General features: G+C 38.3%; 1 protein-coding gene across 6 annotated transcripts in view; it reads right to left on the bottom strand.

The window, feature by feature from the left end:
• Positions 1-5683: 5683 nt before the first annotated feature.
• ICE1 (interactor of little elongation complex ELL subunit 1) overlaps positions 5684-23719 on the bottom strand; it is a 36391-nt gene continuing 18355 nt past the window's right edge. For 2 of the 6 annotated variants that reach the window (XM_063325670.1, XM_063325672.1), the window contains exons 13-20: positions 21367-21719; positions 16028-20764; positions 14136-14304; positions 10845-11005; positions 9621-9811; positions 8358-8464; positions 7502-7600; positions 5684-6588 (exon numbers count right to left, since the gene is read on the bottom strand). In XM_063325670.1, coding sequence (XP_063181740.1) covers positions 6407-6588; positions 7502-7600; positions 8358-8464; positions 9621-9811; positions 10845-11005; positions 14136-14304; positions 16028-20764; positions 21367-21719 — 5999 coding nt within the window. In that variant the 3' untranslated portion in view covers positions 5684-6406. Of the gene's footprint in view, positions 6589-7501; positions 7601-8357; positions 8465-9620; positions 9812-10844; positions 11533-14135; positions 14305-16027; positions 20765-21366; positions 21720-21808; positions 22076-23719 lie in introns of those variants that run through there. The other 4 variants (XM_063325671.1, XM_063325675.1, XM_063325673.1 and 1 more) reach the window with 4 other exon arrangements.

Below are 23719 nucleotides of genomic sequence, written 5' to 3'. Positions count from 1 at the left end.
TATACATCCCTTTGTTCCAACAGGAGTTTGAGTGTAACAGAAAGGGGAACAGAGAGCTTTAATTTACCAGGCATTCCCCCTACAGCTTCCATAAACAGGCAATTGCTTGGCTTGAAAAGTCTGTGAGATCTGATCCCAGTCTGCTGAAGCTCAGCTCTGAACACGTGGATATCACTGGACCCAGGAGGTGGTAAGACAGCTTTAAGCTTTTTTTTGGCTGTTATGGAAAACTTCAGTAGTTTTTTTTTTGCATAAATGAGTTGAAACTGAACACTGTTTTTATCTAGATGTTAAGGTTAATCAGTGTGTCCAATTTGAAACTGGACACTGAATGAAACACACCTTTCTCATACACTTTGTTTTAATACTGAAAACTCCTGTCTCAAGTGGTCCTTTGAGCAAGAAATTAATAAGTACAACATAAGCCTACACAGGCCACAAACTAATGCTCAGATTCCAAATACAGTCTTTAACACATTTTTGATATGGTTAATGGATCCATTGTGATGCATCATAAATTTAAAAGAAAAAGATAGTAATTTAAACATGGAATGAAGAATAAATCACAACATGCAGTTTCTTATTGATGAAGTAAGAGAACTTCAAGGTTTATTTTCTATCATCTTCTACACAAAACTGAAATCGAAGTAGTTTTGAATATATGGACAATCACAAGAAGCTGGTTTGAATTAAATTAAATAATTTTGTCTAAAACAAGTTGTGTGCATTTTATTAAAATAGCATTACCTTCAGAATTCTCAGGAAGGCAGTGCTTACTCCTCTTTGTATCTTCATGGCTAAGTCATTTCCATTCATTTTCAGTTCATGGACCTTTTCTATACGCTGCCTACATACTGTTTTACTTTTGGGCTTTAATGTCGAGTGAATCATGTAAAGCTTCTATTGGGAAATCCTACCAGCTTCCAGAAAAAAAACCTGCCAAATCAGTAAATAATATGCCAGATCTACAGGCAGGCTGATAACCCGAGAGGCATCTGTCTCCATATTTGTGCTCATATTTGTTATAAAGAAGGGGTATATGGAGCTCCAAAGGGACTCAGACCTTTTTTAACATACATAGGGATCTTCAGGCAGAGATTTGCTGTTGGGCCAATATTCCAGACGTATTATGAAGCTGACTACTAATCTCACACTAGCATTGAAGCAGTGAGCAGTAACAAAATCTCAGAAGAGCCCTAAATGAACACTATACATTTGCCCCGATCATGCTGAGATTTAAAAAAACAAAACCAAAACAAACAGGTTATGGCCTGTGCAGTTAGTAGAGAATCCAGCATCATCAACAGCTCTCTGGAGGCAGGCTCATGGCTGTACGTGAAGCCCAAGGAGACAGGTTGCACCAAGTACTGAGCTGTCTCCTACTTGATGTTTAAACCATGTCAGAATTCATTTTGTCCTCGTCAAAGCATGCCACAAAATGCAGGTTTTATTTAGAAAGCCCAGAAATTTTTCAGCAGCAAACATCTAGACATCTCCAGGGTGATGCGGCAGCTCAAGGAATTTGAGCCATCTAAGACTAAAATTTAAAATAACCAAGAAACAGATCACTTGCGTAAATATCTCCTTTATTAAGTTGAGTGCAATAGATGGTCTCAGAACACCCAAAAGCATTAACATTTCACGGAGCTATAAAAGCTTGTACAATTAAACAAGGTTTATAATTTTCCAAATGGAGACCTCAGCCTATTCAGTCCAATAACAGTGTCATTACAAAGCCTGTCTGAAGAAACCCTTTCTCTCTAATTTGACAGTCTTTTCATAGTAGTCTCTGACTTCTCTTGAAAAGTTTGGCAGGATGGGAAGAATGTGAAGCTGTATGGTGCTATTCCAAGCTGATAAAACCACCTAATTTCTGCCCCTTGATAACAAACCTTCATGCTCTCTGATGGGTTTCAATTCATACGTGCAATTTCATCAATTAAAACTGAGGGTCGAGCATGTAATTTCATTAGTCATTTCAAACTGGAAAACTTTAAAACTGTTTTGACCATTTTAAAGTGTCTGTTTTAGCAATCCTTTTTGTTGAAAACAGGCAGGTGAAAGCAGTTGCTAAGAAAGACAATACATCAGTGTTGTGGTTTTGGCCAAACTGGCCAATGGCCAGCGACAGATGCTCCCCCCCAGCCTCTCGTGCACGGGGAGGAAGGGGAGAGAGAGAGATTTACGAGTTTAGAAGAAACTAAACAACTTTAATAAAATATTAAGAATAAAATAAAAAGGAAAATAATGAAATAGATACAGTATGTACAAAACTGTATTAAGCTCCCAGGACGATGTCACCAGGCTGGACTCAGTGACGGGTGGGGACCAGGTTCCAGAGTTGGAGTCAGGAACACACGGATCGGGATCAAAGGCAGATGAACAGACAGGGTCCTCCTCGGACGTCAGCCATTGAAGGAAGAGAGTTGACCCTTTGATCCCTCAGCTTTTATACTGAGCATGGGGCAGATGGGATGGAATACCCCTGTTGGTCAATTTTGGGTCACCTGTCCTGTCCGCTCCTCCCCGCAGGTGGGACCCCTCTATGCTTTTCCACTTCTGACCCTCTAACGGGGCAAATATAACACAATTAGCTGAGCGTGGTTGTTATAGCAATAAGTAGAAGCAAGAGCCTCTCTGCATACCGTTCCTTGGCACAAACTGTCGTATCACTCTGAACGAACCGCTTTAGACACAATCTGCTGTTAATTTCAGAGAGTTAGAAGAGGCCTAGCTAAGAACTAAAATTACCGAACAGAAAGTTGGTTCTGTTTTACCTCAAACCAGGACAATCAGTTTTAGAGGGTTTGATAAAATAACTAGAGCTTAAACAATCTAGAGTCCAGACCTTTCTTTTTTACGAAGACAAACCAAGAACTAATTCACAGCAGAAAAGATTTGCCACTATACCTAGACAGGTAGAATCATCCCAGAAAATACCCTAATGGTGTAACACACCAACAAAAAATGGCAGCATAGATCAAAGATGCTGCTTTTCGCAGAAAAATAGTTTTAAAAAAGTATGTATGTTCAAAATTAGTATTCCGGCAAGGGATAACTGTATGACTGAGCACACAGTGGAATACTTCTGCCAATAGGCTAGGATACAGACACTCAGAAAGTAACTTTTAGTATAAAGGCAGCTATTCCAGTAAAATAAATATTCTTTTTCCTAGAATAACTTATTCCAGCATCCTGTTCATCTACACACAAACAGACATAAAGGTAAACTGCTCCCCAATATTTATGACTGGTTTCTTTTCCTGGAGTAAATACCTGTCTGTCAGGGATTTGTCAAATACCTGAAAATACAGCTGTGAAGTCAGAAGCCCGTAGTACAAAATTGTCCTAATAATAAATGACTGCACACGCTTACTGCCTCCTACACCGCTGACTTCAATTTTTTAGCAATTGAGGCAGTTTTTTGTGTCTTAGGGATATGAGAAGGCATGGAGGAAGTCAAAACTTGGACATTCTCTGATACGCTGTTTGAGATAGGCCACATAGTCAACATTCGTGTGAGAATACAAGAAAGCAAAAATCTGCAAATGATGATAGAAAATCCCTGTTTTAACGGACTAAGCATTTTACACAAAACAGGATTTTAGTATTTGGGACACGTATCTGGGTGAGAAATTTACTTACGCGGTTTCTGATTAATGAGAATCATACAGCTAAAGTTTTCCATATGGTGAAATCGCTATACTTTCTTCACCTATTTATGGCCATCGTCATTTTACAGTTCCTTAAATACCGTAAATTTGACACTGTGTGGGGGAGGTACAAGTATTATTTTTATATGAGTGATTAGTATTTAACAGAAGCACACACTTTCAGGTGTTTTCTTTATTCAAATACAGTTTGCTTGGATAGTAGACAGTAACAACAGAATTAATATCAGGCTCACCTCTGGCACACGAAAAAATTATTCTGACGGTCATATTAGCAGAACAGAAGATTTTTCATGTAAATGAAGTTGTGGGGTTTTCTTTCTTTCTTTTTTTTTTTTATTCTGTTTCCAAATTAGCATAGCTGTAGATTTTCGGTCTTGGAGAACTCTGATATTCCCCTGCAGATCTCATACACTTCAAATGTCAGTGTTTTATAAAAGTTCTAAGAACAAGAGGATTTTTTCTGTTTGCTGTCAAGATTTTTTGCATTGAAACATCTGCGATCCTTTTCTCACCTTTGTTTTCTTCTATTTGATCTATTTCCAATTAATTTTCTTTACCAGATTTATCAATACTTTGTCAGCCTTTGCTTACTTTTGTCCTTTTTCCACTCCAGATACTCTGTGCTCATTCTAATGCAAGAAAGATACGTAAAGGCTATTAAAATGAAATCCCCATCGTCCTCACCGTCACCAAAATGCCCAGTGTCCCAGACATCACACAGCTTCAACCCGAGGCAGATTAATTTCTACAGATCCTTATTGCAAGCCTTCAGGATAGGCATCTATAGCAGTGCTTGTTGTGCACAGGTATTACACCGATACTACGGACATTTTTCATTGACCTAGTTGGCTATGTTAAGCTCACTTAAGTCAGTCTGATGTCCAGAATGCCAGCAGCTATATCTGCAACTGAAATCCATGGACATTTTGCTCTGCATGGTTTCACTGCAGAGGAAATGACCTCTCAGAGGGCTAGGAGATGGCAGTGGTAGTCAGGCTCTGAAAAGGCACAAAAATCACAACGCATATCAACACCAGCTCTTTGCACCACAGCTGACCATGCCAGCAGCGCTGGCAGCCAAAATGAAGAGAGAGTTGAATGTCCCAGACTACAGTACTAGCACAAAGCTGGAAAATGGCTAAGGGCCAAGGCAGCACCAAAGAAAATCAACACTAATGCAACCAAAGCCATCACCTCACTGGTGCTGGCAGAAATCAGCGTCATAAGGTTTTGCCTCCCATGTGGCTGGAAGCAACACAACTGCAGGAAGGGGATGACACTTATTTCTTTTAAGCAGCTCAGCATACTGCAGAGCGGAACCTCCAGGAAACACAAAATCCGTGAACAAGAGCTGAGAGCCTGCAGCTCATGCAGCAACTCATGGACCAAGAAATGTAACTTGCTCCTCAGGTGCCAAAAAGGTTTACGAGAACCAGAACAAACCGTAAAGTGCTTGCTGCAATTCAAAGATACCGAACTGATTGAAGACAAACCCAAAAGCATAGATGTGCCTGCAAGGATGCAACGTGGAGAAAGAATAAGGTGTGAACTGTATGTTGTCCAATTTGCTCTGAGTTAAAGATTTCATTATGCAAGTTCACAGCTGGCTTCAGCAGCTAAAAGCCTTCTGATCTTTTTATGATCAAAAGAAAAAGTGAAAAAGAATGACACCACATCAAGGCTCTGGCAGAGTCTAGGTCCCACTACAATGAGTATCTGCATTAGCAAAGCTCATCCCTTCATATGGTTATAATCAGGGGGTGAAAACATAAGTTTTCAATGGATTTTTAAAACTACCTCCCCAGCCCCGAGGGAATACCAGAAAATTCTGGAGAGATGCAATATACCCTCTTTCCAGTAGGCAGAACTGCAGTGTTAGGGGCAGTTCATTCAGTGAAATGACCTCATAGGTAATTTCCTCCTGTCCACCATAGTAGTATTTATAGAAGGCTAGAAACAACAGTTCATTCTGCGTTACTTAAAAATACCAATGACACAATGGTGTTTGATTCTTTTATTATGAAAGGTACAAAAACACAGAGTGTAGTGAAGCTATCATTAGAAACATGGACTTTTTTTGAACCAACTTTCTATTTACATACACAAAATTCCCCAAGTGGAACAATATCAAATGTGAGACACATTATCAGAATATACCATATATACAAGTTCAGAGATTTTGCATCTCTGTTGCTCTATACATGATTGTTGCACAAAAAGTCAATTTCTACTTGTCTTACACAAGTATTTTAAGTTAAGCTTATGAGACTACTCAAGCAAAATAAAGCAGAATCTGGACAAAGTTCTGCTATCTGAACAGTTACTTTATAAATACAGTATAAAAGAAATAGAGCTGGGTTTTCAGCTAGGCTCAATCTTCTGTTGTGTCAAATAGCCCATGCTCCAAATTGCTGGAAGTAAAATAATGGAAACTATTACTGGTTTTTATCGACATCAAACCAGAAATATTTCAGGAGTCAAAGACACACTGGTTTTCAGATCACTGATCAGTTATTAGGAAAAGCAAGTCTTCGTTTTTATTTATTTAAAACCCTTCCCTCAAACAGAAAAGACAAATAAAATACTTGAGCTTGCTTTGTGTGATAAGACATTCTGTTAAAAAAAATAAAATACAAGAGGACACACCACTTTGTAATTTTTTTAACTGTAACCAATTACTGCTTAGTAAAATAAGGCACTTCTTCCTTTTGATCAGTCCACTTCGCTAGATTTTAGTTTAGCTCCATTTTACACAGAGAACTGATTTCAGCTATGCCACTTGTGACAGCACAAGGGATGCTGTTAAGAACTGTTGCTCTCCAAGCATGGATGGCCTCAACAATACCTTCTGGGTTGCAAGAGCCCAAGTCACAGAGTGAATATATGGCTGCCAGCTGCACACCCCAGGGAACACCTGCAAAAAGTTAACACAAATCAGCTTATAGAAAGTTTGGTATGCAGTAATGTTTTTGGGAAACCCGAATCTAAAGAAACGATTAGTTCAAGAATGGGAATTAAAACACATCAATTGGGATGCCTAAAACCCGAAAGTAGCAAGATGACAACCTGCACACAAATTCCGTAACATCTCATTTTATACTACACTTTCCAGTTTTCTGAATTCAACAGGTTTGTAGTATTCAAAGGTCATAAGAGATCTGAACATCTAGTGATTTTACTCTAGTTAACGGTGATGAGACTTTTATAAAAACAGTTAATTTTACACAGAGTCTGAAACAGACACAGGCATATACCATTTACTTGTAAGAATGCGTGACAGCAAGGAAGACAAGCAATACAAGTGGTTCAAAAAGGCTCCCTGAATCAACGCTTCACTGCAAAATGGACTTAACATCCAGAATAACTTAGCAATATAGATCTCTACTGCCCTAATTGCCTTGCTTTGTCTCAGTCGGGAGTTTGGAGTGCCTTGCAGGCCTCTTCCAATACAACAATCTTGCTAGTAGCAAACTTCAGCATGAGCTGCTCAGGTAACATGTTACTGTTACTGTTACTGCTCAAGTTAAGATCACCCTTTAAGTTCTCTGAGGCAGCTGACATGCTGTTCCATGAAGCAGTGTAATTCCAGGGTGGCTGAAACTATCTCAGAGAGTGTTCTTTGTCTCAAACAGAAGGTAATACATACGCTTTATTAACTTTGGAAGACAAAGGGACTGAAACTGAAAACTGTTTGTACTGTTACACACTAACATAAACCTGCACAAGCTGTTTTGGCATGTGTTTCTTCTATTCGTGTGTGTTCTGCTTATACTGGCAAGACTTCACATTGCAGATGTTACACTAAAGTTCCCCTAAATAAACATTACCTTCCTCTTTTGCATGCTGTACAAACAGTCCAATTACAGAACAAATATTCTTCACTGCAGCAAGATATCCTTCCTTCAAACCTATGCGGCCCAATCGACCTGAAAGAAAAAAGGTTACTACATATCTGACATTTTAGACACTCAACTTCCTAATTTTTAGACTTACTGATTGTCTGTTGAAGTATCAACAGAAAATAAAAATTTCAATTAAAAAAATTAGTCATCCTTGTTACCATGCTGTCTCATGAACAACAGTTGTCCTATTCCTTTTGTGACTAAGGACCCCAAGACATTTTACGTCAGACTGTTCCAACCTCCCACAGGTTTACAATTTGTAACTGCAAAACTCTAAGAATGTAATTTCTGTTTAACAAACAATATTATATAGCCTACATACTGAAAACATCTGTTGAAACTCAAAGTTTATCTATTTGCCTTAAATACCACCTAGATCCCAAATAAATTAATCTAACTTAAAATTGCAGGAAGAGGTATTATGTTGCATATAAAACCTTATTTTACATACGCTTTATAGAAAAGTGTGTATCTACAGATGATTTAATTTTAAATACATAAAACATGCTAGTATTTGCTATCGCAAAATCAGAGTAACATCTCTCAAAACTTAAGCACATGCTTTCCACAGGCTGACGAACAGAAAATATCCGCATAGGATTTACAAAAGTTTGGCTTTTAAAGTGAAAGTTTTTGAAGAAAGTGGGAAAAGAAAAAAACCAACAAAACAACCAAGATGTAAAAAAAGACAAAAATACTTCAATTCCCTTTCCAGGCAGGCTGACACTTTCCAAGGACATAATTACACAAAGCAGTTCAACCAAGAATTTACATCACTTACCAATTAGCCTGAGTGTCAATGCTATAACGCTATCAGGAATGGATTGAGCAGTTTCATGCCCCTTTCTCTTCTTTACCCATTTATCCATAGAAGGCCAAAGCACTTTGCTGTGAAAGACAAATTAGTTTGAAAATCTGCATGAAGAAGTGGTACAGTATTTATACAATGATGTTTCCCTCTGTTTACCATGTATTTTCATAGCTCCACTTATATATTTAATTCACCTTCCAGGGAAACTCATAATAATCCAAGCATCCACAAATCTGAGTCATGTAAAGAATGTTTTAAACCCAAACAATCAAAGCTAACTTTCTGGAGGAATCACCTCTGTTCAGAACAGTATTCCTGTTCATCTTCCGTTCATTTCCCTGCAAGATTCTGCATCTCTGCCTTAAGTCAAGAACTTGCCCCACTGACTTCACAGATGTATATGAAATCTAGTTACTTTCAAATGTCATGCAAGCTTCTCTTATGACTGAAAATTCAGAGTTTGCATGCTACAAGTAGCATCTGATGCTTGTTTTTAAATCTGAAAGGACCTGAGATAAGACCTTTTTCATCCTTAAAATGATGCTAATAGACCTAGTTACTTGTTACCAGCACAACCCCACACAGGCAATCAACTGTATGGCTTTAGTTAAAATGACATACCTTCCACTGAAGCTAATTTATATTCATCTTAAAAGTATTTCACTAAAAATAACTTCTTTACTATTTGAAAGCATGGAACTTGTATAAGATACTTGACGATGATTTCAAGTTATTTACTTTATACTCAATGATTGCATTGTCGTAGTCAAACACACACCATATTTTTGGAGATTCCACTAAGTTATGTAAATTCTACATAGAAAATAGGAGCTGTCAGATTAAGGTAGGTACCAAAATGACATTTTTTACACCAAGTTAAGTATGGTAGCAGTCCATGCATTGGATTATAGCGTTCAAAGAAAATTTAAGATATTGAATCCAAGTATTATAATGGTTTTAGAATTAAAATCAGACTGAAATCAGGATAATACACTCATGAGTATGGTTACATTTCACTTTCAACACTGAAGGAGTGCTAGTTACACATCAACAGTTCCACTCTCACTTTCTAGTGATGGGGGAGAAGGGAATTCAACAAAACAATATGATTGATTGTTCCTCGGAACTTGTTTTGTTGACAAACAATCCATCTCAAATCACTCACAGTTGTCCACACACAGCCATTTTAAAAGCAATTATTTCTTTATTATAAAGGTTCACAGAGTTAATTACCTTATAACATTGTCATGTGTCCAGTCCCACTTCAGGCGAGAGCAGAGTAGCTCAACAGCAAATACGTACTGCCAAGCATCTTCACTCAGATCTTCTCCATACTGCTCACTCAGTTGAAATTCTACTTTTGGACACAACTGCATTTCTAAAAGCAGGTTTGAGACCATAACACCAGCATCTAAAGAGGAACTCTGGAATTTTAGAAGGTGATTATCTTAATGCACGAAAAATTACCAACCCAGAACCAAACTCTTTACATATATTTGATTCTGACTGTGTGTCTGCTTGAAGGCAAGGGCCCTGATAGTTTTGAAACCCACTATTAATACCAGGCATGCTTGTTGGAAGTACTATAGTTCTGTAAATACCAAGTGAACAAAATCATCTTGATTCATAGCTTGCCTATTCCCTAACCTAACATGCTGCTCCACAACTGCCTTGGGGCTGCATCTGCATGATATAAATTTGCTCCCATTGATATCAAGTGTGTCTCAATTTTTCCTTTTCGCAACATCCCTTTCAGTATGGTAATATGTGCCTGCTGAAAACCGACAGAAATTAAATGACTCTCCCAACACCTCAAAGTCAAATCTCAAAAGTCCTTAGGTCCTTAACATTGGTAATCCTTCTGCCATCACTGCCGTTTTTTACTGATCATGCCAACTGCTTATGAAATTAATTTCTGATTAATTTCTGATATTAATTCATCATTTTTTTTTTGGTGATAAATGGGTATTTACAGTCTACTTCACAGAAAGATCATAAGTAAGAAGAGACAGGCTCATCTTAAAATTAACTGTGATAAATAATTGCCTATTACACAGAGAACTATGAAAGACAGACAAGCCCAACACATATTAAGAAAATCCCAACAAAACAAAAAACAGACCTCAAAGAATATCAAAGTCACAGTTCCACTGAGGGGCAGAATTCTCTAGTCCAAGAACACTCCAGTCAAAGTTTAAAAGCAATGTTGACTTTTAATGTTAAATAGAGGGATTAGTATTTAATAGGAAAAACAAGAAAAGTCATGGGTTTGAGTAAGGGTCTAGACATCCACAGGAAAAAGGCCCGAAGCAGCATGAGTTGTGCAATTGTACGCATTCTTTGAGAGATTCACAGGGTGTCTTCACACCCTTCATCAGAATTAAGCCGCTTGACTTGATTCAGCCAAAGCAACCAATGCAGACAAAAGCTGATACTGACAATGAAAGAAGACGTTACCTGTTCCCAGTTGAGATAAGCACTCAAACAGGCCAGTGTCTCATTGCTTGCACTCTGCCTGACAACTAATTGCATAGCTTTGTTAACTGCACCTTGGAAGACAAATATATCAGACCATATATTTGTGATAAATAAAATCAATTTTTCTGAGTCTGGAAAGTCTAAGGAAAAAAAGAGAGAACAGATTAAGTTTTTAACGTTTAAAAACACACACAAAAAAAATATATATACACACTCAGGCATTAAAAGCTAGTACGCTCTTCAGCAAGATAACTTAGGAAAGAAGGCACAGAAGTCACGTAACAACTGCAGCCCAGGGAAGGGGAGTTGTACTAGCACATCTCAGTCCCAAGATGAAGAAAAAAGAAGACCCAAGAAAAGAAACAAAACACACACACCACCAAGCCACCTCCTCCACTGTAATGTCACTTTTTTTTTAAGTAAAAAAAAAAAAAAAAAAAAAAAGGCTTCACTGGACTTGACACTGCAAAAGGACCTTTCCTTTTGCATTTTGAGGTTAGTATCCCTTCATCCTTCTTACTGCACTGTAGTTCACTGAGAAGAATGGTCTTGGAGCATTGAAACTGGATTCTTTTAGAATGAAATTAAACTGGAAGATGTGCTCCAGAATCCTGCTTAATACACTCCAGTCACAAATGATCGGTCTGATTACTGGATCAAACTAGAGCTAGTCCAAAAGAAAAAAAATAGTCTTGAGATTCGTAATAATGTGAAAATCAGGTCTTCAGTACAAATCCACAGTACTTGCTAACACCCTGCACCCATACACCTATGAAATCCACATGGAAAAAAACCAACCAAACAAAAAAAAAACAAACCAAAAAACCCCCAAAACTTTGCAAAGAACTTTCATACAATTCAAATATGAAATCTGATATTGCTCAGCATTTTCCCAGACTCCGTCAAGGAAATCATACAAGTTGTAAGTGAGCGTATATGAATGATGCATGTCAAAATTTGTATTTCCATAGACACTACTGTGTGCTACTGACATAATTGAATACAACTCATTCATTAAATTCATTCAGAACAAGTATCTGACAACTATATATCCAGAACTATATGAATAAGAGAGGACAGAGTTCCAGGCCATCAAAGGGAAGCTAACAGACCCTTCTGAACACCAAAGCAGAGACCTTCAAGGCAAAATATTAGGACAAAACATGAGTGGGTGGACTGCAAGCAATAAGTAGTACACTGGAATAAGCAAGAGGTAGATATTACTTTCATGCATGAAATGAAATACTGCAGTACATATGCCTGAAACAATACTGTCACTATAGAAAGCTAAATGTGTCTTCCCTCTTCACTTCAGCATAACTTCCACATTTTCAGAAAGATCTTAAGAACCAGAGAGCATATGAAAATACACCAAATGAAGAAGCTTTAATGGATTCACCAAGCATAAGGAATGTACGGAGTTCCATCCAATGTCTTGGGTGGGTCTTCTCTATTCTGAGGACCCTCATCACATAAGAATGAACTTTTTTTTTTTGTCAGAACAAGGACTATTGCTAAACTAGAATTATCTACATGCTGCAACTTGAATTGCCTGCCCATGAATTTGGAACACTTAAAAGACTCACGTCAGTGATGAGTACGAGTTAAAGGGGCATCAAAAGAAGAAAAGAAAAAAAGAAAAAACCCCAGAGGAACAGAGGAGGGGTAAAAGGAAAAAAAACCCAAAGAATGGTAACATTTAATTTATAGTCATTTAAGGTAGAACACCTGACAGGAGAAGAGAACAAAAAAGGATGGACAAGAAGTCAATAGAACAGATGATGGGAGTACTGACTGTTTGTAGTCAATTTGGCAATTGTGTGGCTGGCACATAGCTCACAGCTGTGTTGCCATTGTTCTGATGGGAACTAACACGTGAAGCTACATGAAAGAGAAAACCCTAAAAATAAATGCATCGTAATCAGATCAAAATAACCAAATTTAAAAAAACCCAAACAACCCTTAAGATGTGTTTACAGCCGTTCACACTCAAAAGACAACAATAAAAACCACAGAACAACCTCAACAGAAATTTATGCAATTCAATGTATAGAACAGAAAAAACATTCCACAAAAATCTGCATATAGCTACTGATCTTTTGGATCTTACCCAGAAAGAGAAAGGAAAAAAAAAAAGGGGGGGATGTTTAATATTTGCAAGAGCCCACAGAAAGACAAAGTACCAAGGTACTGCAAAACAAAAGGCTCAATTGTTAATTTAGACTAAGAAAAGGGATCTGACAAGTAATAGTTTCTGACATGGTGCAGTATTAAAACTATTAACATGAAATAAGTGAAAGGAGAGTTATGATGGACTACACAAAGGACAGAAAAACAGATAAGAAAACAGGAATTCCAAAAAGAACCCAAGCAAAAAACCCCAAACAAAAATACTCCAACTCAACAACAAAAAAGATAATTAAGAACAAAATAAAATCGCAGTCCTTAATAAGATTAAAAAAAAGACAGGGATGTTATATGGAAGATAACCACTAACTGAAGCAATCAAAAGCAGTAGGATTTCGCTCCTCATTGCTCTCAAGTTTTATTTCATATTTAATTTGAAACACAGATACCACTATACTGTTCTGAGCTCTGGATGGCTCAGTATTTTCAAACTAAGTGAAGTCCTTCCAGAACTAAGACAGACTCTTAGTTTACAATGACAGTATGTATGTATGTATTTATTACCTTTGTCACCAGGAACAAAAGGGAGGGGGGAGAGGAAGGGAACCAAAATGAAAAAACCTCTCAACAAAGCAAGACTTTGGATAATGGGAAGTAATAAAACTTTAAGGAGGACATGTTGTACAAATACATCAGTTTTGACCACGGTATTGTTCAACTCCTGACACTATTTTAAGCCAATACATGTTTTTAAATCACACTTGCTTTATGAATCAGTGCTTACTCAGTTAAAATAAAAAGAAAATACTAATAAGCAAAAAGTACAAAATTCCCTGGAAACACATTATCATTTTGGGGCAAAGATGAAAGCACAGAGGATCCTAAATAAAATATTTCTTTGGAAAAACGAGTAGACTACTAAAAGCCCAGGTCATCACCGAACTGAGACACAGATATGGAGGAACTGTGAGAAAGGAAATTTCTTCAAGAACAGTCTATACTTCTGCACTATAGAAAAAAGTTCTAAGGAAAACATCCCTTTCACAGGATTTTTCTTTGTTTTTACAAACATAATCATTCTGGAACACTACAGCAAAGGCAAACAGCATCTTTAAGATCCAAGACCACTAAGCCATACTATACCTTCTTTAAGTAGGCTATAGCAGAAAAGGCGGGCTCTTTCCAAATCTCCTAACTGTCGACAAATTCCTGTATAGACTCGACATAGAGCCTGATTGAAATTGTAATCTGTGGCATTCTTCTGAGTCTTGAGTTTATTGAGAATAACATCCAACAAGGGCTCTGCTAAATGCTATAAGGCACAAAAAATACAGTTAGACTATGATATACATAAGAATATTTGATAACGTTATAGTAGTATGACAAGTAAAAAGAACTACTATCTTTTTTTGCAAGAATACTGTTTGCATACATCTAAAAATGCAGAAAAGTAAATGAGAGGCAACCAGCAAAAGACAAAAAAAAGACCGAGGAGCAACTTCTCAGAATAAATATGCCTTAAACAGATGCAGACTAGGACCACCATTCTTTAAATATAAACTGTTTAGATACGCGATTAAAAAGTATCTTCCTTAAAGAAAAAGTGAGGAGAGGAACCCGAATAACCTAATCAGAGCAAATGGAACAATGTCTTGACTACTTCCAGAGGTGGACAAACAGCCCACTGTCCAGGCATGAGACTTACTAGTCAACAGCAGTCACTCCCCAGATGACCTTACACACTGCAAGAGGTGGGGAGGGGGTGTTACTGTCTACAGTAACATGGGACTCAATATGAGATGCAAAGAAAGAGAATATTGGGATTGTACAAGATTTACTATAGGATGTTTAGAGGGAGGGCTAAAAGTGGGGAGCAGAATGAAAGGCTTAGGACCCAGGTGCTGGAGAGGCCACAGGTTTAGACTGGGTACCTGCAGACACCAGGGAGCCTGAATGTTGTCTTTGTGGGGAACCAGAAGGTCCAAACCAGCTATCTGAAAGACTGGGGGTCTGAAGTTCAGCTGCACATAAGGCCATACGTCTGGACCAGCTACTGGAGGAAGGTGTGTGCGCTTCCATGCCTCTGTCAGTGCATGAGACAAGCGGAGAGAACAGGAGTCACCTACTGGATATACTGAGTGGTCTAATGTTAGCTACTGGAGGGATCCACACTGTCTGCATATGTATGTATGTATTTTCCACTACCAGGCTTTCACCCTGATCAGCCAGAGAAGGGAACAAGAGCAGGCACATACTGTGTGCCTTTGTGCCTATTAGGAGTATGTATTCAGTCTTGCTACTCGCCGGATCGGAAACATAAAGCTGCCACAATATTGCTTCTATTAAGTTACCAAATTTGGCAACTCCTAACAAAGATGACCTGGGAATTTGGTAGCAACATCTGTGGAGAACTTAATTACGTTCAAGAATTGAAACGGGGCAAAATGCTGCGATGCATCAACTAGTGAATTATGCTGCTGTGAACTATGGATTATCTGTGAGAAAGACAGCAATTAAAGGGAATTTTTTCAACACCGATGCTAAGCAAGTTCTGAGAAACCAACCAAGGAAAGATTTTTTTTTTTTGCAATAAAATTAATTTGAACAACCTCATGCAGAATAATAAAGGTAAACATGGAATGAAAGGATATGTCATTGTATATACAGTGCAGTTTATCTTATTTAATTGAAAAAAAATATAATGAAACCTCACACTTTTAGAGGAACTCCTAGAATTATTAGTGCTGTCCACTACAAAAAAATGCTGCAAAAATAAAGCGTTTTACTATCAGAACGACATCAGGAAAGCGAACATATTTACAAATGCAGTTTTGCACCACTGAACAGTAATTTCTTGTGAAGTTCTATATTTTCTTAAGTTATACAAGTTTAGATGTCCAATAACCTTCCAATACTACACTTTGGCACTGCAGATTGCCTGAACAATTGAGAATTCAAGTACTACACACTTAAAACTCCTTTCATCTGCACAGAAGTCATTATTAAAACACAAAATTAAGAACTATGCTACTTACCTTGTTTTTTATACCAAATTCATAGACAACTTCTTTCTCTTCATCTCTCATTATTGGAATCTTTGAGATACTGCCAACATACACATGACCGTGAACAACTGGTAACAAGTCAAAACAGGACTCGGCAATTTTCTTCAATGCCAAAGAAACTTTCTGGCAGTCAGGATCAATAACTTCTTTTTCTGGCAACGATGCTTCTAAACTGGAACTGTGTGCCGAATCACTGATTTCACAGCTTTTGTCACGGAAAGCCTCCTGCGTTTCAGAGACTCTGTTTTCAGTATTTCTGATCGCAGCAGTATCACTGGGCTCCCGCTTTGGTGGTTCACCATCCAGCCTCAATCTCTTTGCGCTTCTTGGCATAGATACTGGCAGTAGCGTCCGTTTTTCAAGATGACTTGATAAGCTTGAAAACAATTGCTGATTTTGCACATCTTTGTCTTGATCTTTGCTACTATCTGATTTCAAATTGCTCCCAGTTTTAACAAAAGCAGTTGACGTCGATGCAATTGCTTTGAACCCACCTATTTGCGCCACAGGTCCTGGCAAACTTTGGCTCTCTGAAAAAGCACATCGGTTAAGCTGAATATTGCCTTTCAGGATGTTTAGTGTCCTTGCCCTTGCAGACAGTTCCGGATACATAGTGTCCAATATTTTTACAGAGTTCTCCTGAGGAGCACCTGGAGCAGCACTATCAGCTGCAAACAGAGGAAACCTTCCTGGGACCGGAAGTGCGTGCTTTGGAATGGAAGTACAAAATTTCAAAGGGGAGGAGCAAATTCTTCTACCTACTGCCACTTCTGAGGGTGAGGGAGGAGAAAATAAGAGAGCAGATTTTACCACTGGACTATCTGTTAATGGAGACATGAGAGGAGGAACAGGAGTTTCACGTAGCGGGGATATCAGGTCATCAAGAGGAGAAAGCAAAGAGGACTGACCCTTAGAAGACATTACTGGGGACACGGTACATGCAACTTTTGGAGGCGTAGCAATCAAAGGCAGTAACAAGGGGGGCAGAGGGGGGCCCATCTCTTTCCTGATTTTATTTATAGTCTCAGATGAGCATTTTGTTGGCATAGAAGTATCAGCATTTGCAAGAACTGGCTGAGTTAGTTTGAGAGTCTTTGTTTTTCTTCTACCTTGAAATAGCCTCTTTGATAGCTTGGCATGCATTACTTGGGCGGCTGTCTTGGCTGAAACAGTCAAGATTTCAGATGGTTCTTGGTCGTTGCACTTCAATTTATCGCTCTTTTTGGTAGCAACATCCACACAAGCCTCTGACTCCAACATACACAGCTTCTCAAATACTGGTTTTTGTGGCTCAGAAACCGGCCTAACTGCCTGACAACCGCACTCTACATCAGACAGGGCTGGATTTGGAAGATACTTGACTTTTTTTTTTTTCCTGTTGCTATCATCTAGAATAACATCAGTGTTGTTTTCTCCTATGCTGCAAGAAGTGCAAGTTTGATTATGATTATATTCTTCAAACACTGAGACCCCCATATGAACACCATGTGGCAGACTGTGCTCCACATTTGACTGAAATTTTTCAGAATCATTTTCTCCAAGGAAATTGCCAAGTGCTAACGTTCTTGCATCTAATTTAGTGTTTTTTACAGCCAGTCTGCAAGTTTCTGAGAATCCAGTTAACATCTGGCATAGTGGTAATCCGTTTTTTGAAGCATTTGGCATCACAGGGCTTTCTTTTGATGCCCCGGTTTCTAACAGATTTCCCTCGCTGTCATTGATGCATCCAGCTCTGTTAAGATCTACAATGCATTCATTAGCACCCTCAGTATTTTCAGACATTGCTAATATACACTCTCTTTTCCAAGGGGCTAAGTCTTTAGAATAACCCTCCCCAACCACACTTGACAACTCATTTGCAGTATCTGGTGAGGTGTTTGTTTCACAGCGTGTATCCGTATCCACCATGGTGTCTGCTTTTAGATGACTAACTTTTGAAGTATTTCCTTGCTGCATTTTTGAATGAAGTTCACATACCTGGTAATCAGCATCAACAATTGCACCAGTTTCCAGAGCACCCAGTGCAATTCTCCTGGAAGCTCTCAGTTCCTTTCCGAACATGGGAACACATTCAGAATGTTTAACATACCTAACTTTTTGTATAGAACAGTCTTTCTCTTCTGATTCATTGCTCTGTTCTGGCAGATCAAAATCGGTTTTAGACCTTTTTATGGCATTTTCCCCAGATGCCTCAAAACTATTCAATTCTTTGCTTTCTCCCCCAGCTGTTAGTGAACCAGGTCTAGAAGGATCTGTTCTAACCTCCCATGTAGAGGTTCTGCATCCTGATTCTTGACAATCAAGCTTTTGGAGAAGAGAAGTATTCTCATAAGAAGAGTTTGCATCCAGGATCTGTGATTTAACAGATGTCTGAAGTTCTTTATCTACTGGCTGTTCCTTCTCATCTGGAATTTTCACTTCATTTTGGGGTACGTATTCCTTCTCAGGGCAGTCCATTTCTTTGCACATGTTGTCTTTTTCAGCAGATAGGATCTCAGCACCATCTTCCAAGCTTTCTGAAGGAGAGTTAAATGTGCTACCCATAACACATTTTCTATCTCCTTTGTTGTCCCATGTATGGGAAAAAGCACTCTCTTCTGTGAAATTAGTTTCAACAAAACTGACAACTTTCTGAAGACTTGAAGTTAGGTCAGGAGGCGTTGTGGATTCCAAGCCCATTCTCACTTGCACAAGAGAATCTGTTTCTTCAGTATTTATACAGCCCAACTCCGAGTCCTCTTGAGTAGAAAAAGCCAAGCCACTATTAAAATCCATTTCTGAAGTAGGCTGGCAGATGTTCTCTGAAATACTATTTTTCTTCACAACATTCTCTTCCCAGTTAAATGAACTGTAACAAGTCTCAGTCACCAATTCCTTGCTTTGATTATTTAATTCCCCTTTTATTTCATCACATTTAACATTTTCAGTTACTGAGAACCGATTCAGAGGTTTTGCAAACTGTGCCTGAGAAGTAAGATTACTTTCTACTAAGACAGATTCGATGGTATCCACTCCTGCTAACAGCTCACTGCTTTCCTCTCCTAACTCTTCTGGATTAACTTTGAATTCAGTTTCTTGAGATTCAAACACTCTAAAGTTTTGAGCTTTGGACAACCCATGTTCTACTGTACTACACGGATTTTCAGGTTGCTTTATTTCACCTTTTATTTTTGTGAAATCTAACATAGAGGATTCACACTTAGCTACACTGCTTTCTGCATCAATAATACATGCTGTCTTTGGTAGTGCAAGTATACTTTCCAAGTCTGACTTTCCTTGTGATAAATTACTACCATTTTCTTCCTGGTGTGGATTGCCTTTCAAATATGCCCCCTCCTTTATATCTACTAATTTTCCATTTTCTGCACTATGCAGTAGCTCTGACGATTCAGCTATTTCTAGAACACACTTTCTATTAAATTTCATGGCTAATTCAATAGTCTCAGGTCTGGTTATATTCATGTCTTCAATTGTGAGCCGTTCAGCATCTTTTGGAAAGGCTGACAAAGCCTCCATACCTACATTTTTGCCTATGTCATCCATAGACAATGAATTTCTGATTCCTTCAATAGCAGGTACAGGTAAGTAATGTCTAGAGACTTGGACAGTCTCTGGTTCACATTCTTTGTCCACTTCATCTTTTATTTTTTGCACACACTGTTTCTCTAGTATCTCTTCAGTGCCATGTTTTATTTCAGAGCACTGAGAGTGTGCAGAGATCACAATAGCTCCAGTGTCTGCCCCAGTCTCCGTAATTATTCCCTCACCATCACGCTGTATCATTAGGTCTTTAGGACACTCCACTTCACAGAAGGCTTTTGACAATACATTTTCAGAGAGCTCTCTCTCATTATTTGCTTCTGCATAGAGTCCTTTCATCTGTATTGCAGCTGTTATTTCCTCTCCAATTACCACTCGTTTTATGTTTCTGCCTACATCACTTGCCATATTAGTTACTTTGACTACATTTTTTGATTCCTTTTCAACCACTTCATTCTGTGCCAACACATCAGATTTCTCCTCAGAATCTTCACTTTGAAGCACAATGCATTCTTCAGGTGGCAAATGAGTAACATTTTGGGTAACAGATACTGCCCTGGGAGTTTCTGTCTCTCCTGATAATTCATCTCTTTCTGCTTTCACTAATTTACCGTGCTTTTCCTGTGTACCCTCATAATCAACAGCTCTGATTAAGATTACATTCTCTTCTGTTTGCTCTACCTCACTACATTTTTGCATCTGATTCTGAGGCTTGAAACTGCGTAACATAAAATCAGCTGGAGAACTTCCCTCTACACCGTGCATGTCCTCACTATCTGCTTTCTGTTCAATGGCTTCCAATTCACGTGCTCTTGCTTCAGTTACTTCTCTCTTCTCAGAATTTTCCTCCAAACAATCTTTGTTAGTTTCCATGTTTGTAATTAAAGTAGCAGCTTCAGCTTGCTTTGTTTCATCATCTCTCTCCTCCTTGCTTGACATCTTTGGACCAATATGAACATTCTTTTCATTCCAACTCAGGTTACTTGAGATTTCTGCATCAGGACCACGCTCAAATGATTTGCTCTGTCTGTTATACTCCTCAGTGAGGCTGAATACATTGCAACCCTGAGGCTGAACTTGGTCATCTTGTAAAATACCCTCCACTGCAGCAGCACTACAATCAACTTCTTCGTCACTGGAACCTGTGACTTCTCCAAACAGTATATCCTTTAATGAAAAATACAAAGTTAATATTCCAAAGCTTAGTACAAGTTTTAAGAGCTATTTCTCTAAACAAATACACTGGTGGCCCTGACATGCAGTCATTTTGAGAGATCAAGGCTGATCAACAGAATTACATCCTTCTTCATTATTGTTTTTCAGAGGAAATGGAAAGTACCTCTGTGAAAAGTCAAGAAACTCCTTTACCTACTTATTTGCATTCTAAGATTACTGGAAAACAACATTTCAGTAGGTGCCCCTTGACTTTCAAGCTGTGGAATTTTGCTATGAAAGCCATGCTTATTCCCAACAGGAGTTGGGCCTGTAAATCTGCAACATTGGGAAAAGAAATTATGACAGCAGTTGAGACATGGGTGACTTTGTTTTAAATATACTTCTGAAAATTATGTTTTGCCCTCTTCCATAGGCAGTATGCTAGATGGTAAAAAAGTATTCATATGGATCTAAATGCTCACACAGAGACCCTTTCAGAAAATAACTAATACTGATACTAAAAAAAATATAAAAACCCAGGAATATCACATCATTATTTTTGCAGTAATTATACAACCAAGTTAGTGCCAAGTCAGACACACCCTGGAACTCACCTGTGTAGTTAGTGGTGAAAGCTGTACTGGAGAAAGCAGAGCAGGGAGAGGTCTGGCCCAATTCAATATATCCATCACATTTCTACCTGGGCCCTTTTGCTCCTGATCGGAGAAGTCTAAACCACTGTGTGCCCGATGTGTCTGTTCTATCACTTCTACAGTTTTATCCTCACTGCCATGCAGACATTCTTCAGTAGTCCTGTTCTCAACACAGTCACCTTCAAAAGGCTCAGTACTTGTCTGAAGTTGCATGGCTGTTAGAGAATTTTGCTTTCCAGCACTTTCTAGCGAAGAATACCAAGGTAGCGTTTTGGCATCACACTTCCTGATCTTTTGATGGATTTGTACAGTTTCTAAGACACAAAAATATTGTTAAGAGTTTTTTTCCCCCTCACATTTTTCTTTATAGAGATGATACATCATAGTAATAAGAAGCACTTACTGTCACTTTCAGAAATATTTTCCTTACAGAGATCAGATGTTATTCACAAACAATTCTTTTTTCATGAGAAAGGTATATGTATGTGCAAAGAGCTCCCACCCAAACCACCTTCTGACTTGGATCATTAAGACTATTCTTCCTAATTTTTCTTATCAGGAAGGTCCATACTAGGTAGGTCCATACAGCTCAATGATTTATTTCAGTTGTAGCCCAGTAACTCATGTTCAGGAAAAGCAGGAGAAGCATGTAGTGACGTTCACCACTCAGGCTGTCATTCTCAACTTAAAGCATCCTGCAGCTTTGACCCTGCCATAAACACAGTAAGGGAGTTCTTAGCTATATTCCTAGTTTTATGATTTAATGTGCATATGCTTTTAAAGTGTTTGTTCTTTAAATTTCAATATTGAGTCTAATTGTACAAGATTTTGTCTTTTATGATATGACTCGGTTAAAGCTGAACCCTTAAAAAAACCACAAAACCAAACTTTCTTAGAAGTGAGGTTTCCCCCAAAACATACCTATGCACAAAGGGGTTTGAACCACTAAGACAATGAAAGATACTGAGCATTTGACAGCCCTTCCAAGAGAAGGTCAGTTATAGCAGTTTTACACAGTTCATCTAGCAGCAAGAAAGCATGTCCAAATGCTCTGTGTGATTCTTCGCGTTGTACATTTGTTTTGATCCTTTTCAAATCACACTTTTTGTTATTATACTGTATTATTACATGCAGACAAAACACATTGCCCCAGGAAAGTCTAAACAGTAGAGACAAAGAATTTAAATATTAATTATAATTGTGCTAGATACTTTTAACAGTGAAAAGATGGCCCAGTTTTCTGAAATTTAAATTCTATGATTTTATAAAAAGAAAAGATGACCTCAAATAAAACACTAGAAAACAACAATCCCAAAACCCCAGTGTGCCACACAAAACTAGAACCTACTCTGTAATATTTGCAGTTCTTATACAACACTTGTATATGGGATCTTGTTTACAGTGCTCACAAACACTGCTGGACACAGAACCAGCAGTACTCAAGGAAGAGATCAAGCCTATTTTGCGTACATCCAAGTACCATCCCACAGTATAAAGAACTGGACATGCACAAAATGATTTTGAACAGAGGATGTATTGATTTAATTGGCACAACTTGCATTCTGTTGGAAAAATAAAAAAAAGAATAGTGTAATTAATTATTGCTGTCAGTGTTTATCCATTGCTAGAACTTGCAAAGATAATCCTGAAGCAGCATCAATGGCAGTATCAGAATCAAAAATACTAATTTAATTCAATAGATGAACATGACCTCCCAGAAATCTCTCTCCGAATAATCTTTAAGCACATTCTGCTATGTTGGGTCCACTAAGGAGTCAGTAGGAAAACTGATCAAACACCCTATTTCCAAGATCCATCTCAGTCACTTCATGTAGCAGCTCCATGTCAAAATCTCAATTGCTGCAACAGACAGTAGGAGGAGGGAGAAACTGTTCAGCGTAAGAGGGCCTTACCACCTCATTTTCCCCAAAGATAAGTAAGATCTGATATCTCCTTTGATCAAAAAAGCATCTTACAGGCTTTAAGATCACACACTGTTTTATAAAACTATTTAGAAACTACAGTCACATAGAGCTTCCAGGATGTTCTACATCTTGTCATGAAAAACCTACGTTCCTTTCACAGTCAAAGTCCCATTCGATCATTCAAGGGAAAAGGAGATCCTTCACAAGCAGGAACAAAGGAAAGAAGGAAAGAAAGAAGGTGGTTCTCTCCAGGATGTAATCTTAGATTTCTTTCATGCAGCTTTATGCCAACCAGTTTTAAGCTCAGAACTTTCTTCACACTAAAACAGGCAGAAACACATCATTCCCTATTTTGCCCCTAGAAGAACTTCCATTAGACAACTGGGAAG

Source organism: Chroicocephalus ridibundus, chromosome 2, assembly GCF_963924245.1.
Source record: "Chroicocephalus ridibundus chromosome 2, bChrRid1.1, whole genome shotgun sequence".
In the NCBI taxonomy this organism is placed as follows: Eukaryota; Metazoa; Chordata; class Aves; order Charadriiformes; family Laridae; genus Chroicocephalus; species Chroicocephalus ridibundus.
Note: the sequence above shows the minus strand (reverse complement) of the source record. Positions and strands in the feature narration are given on the sequence as shown.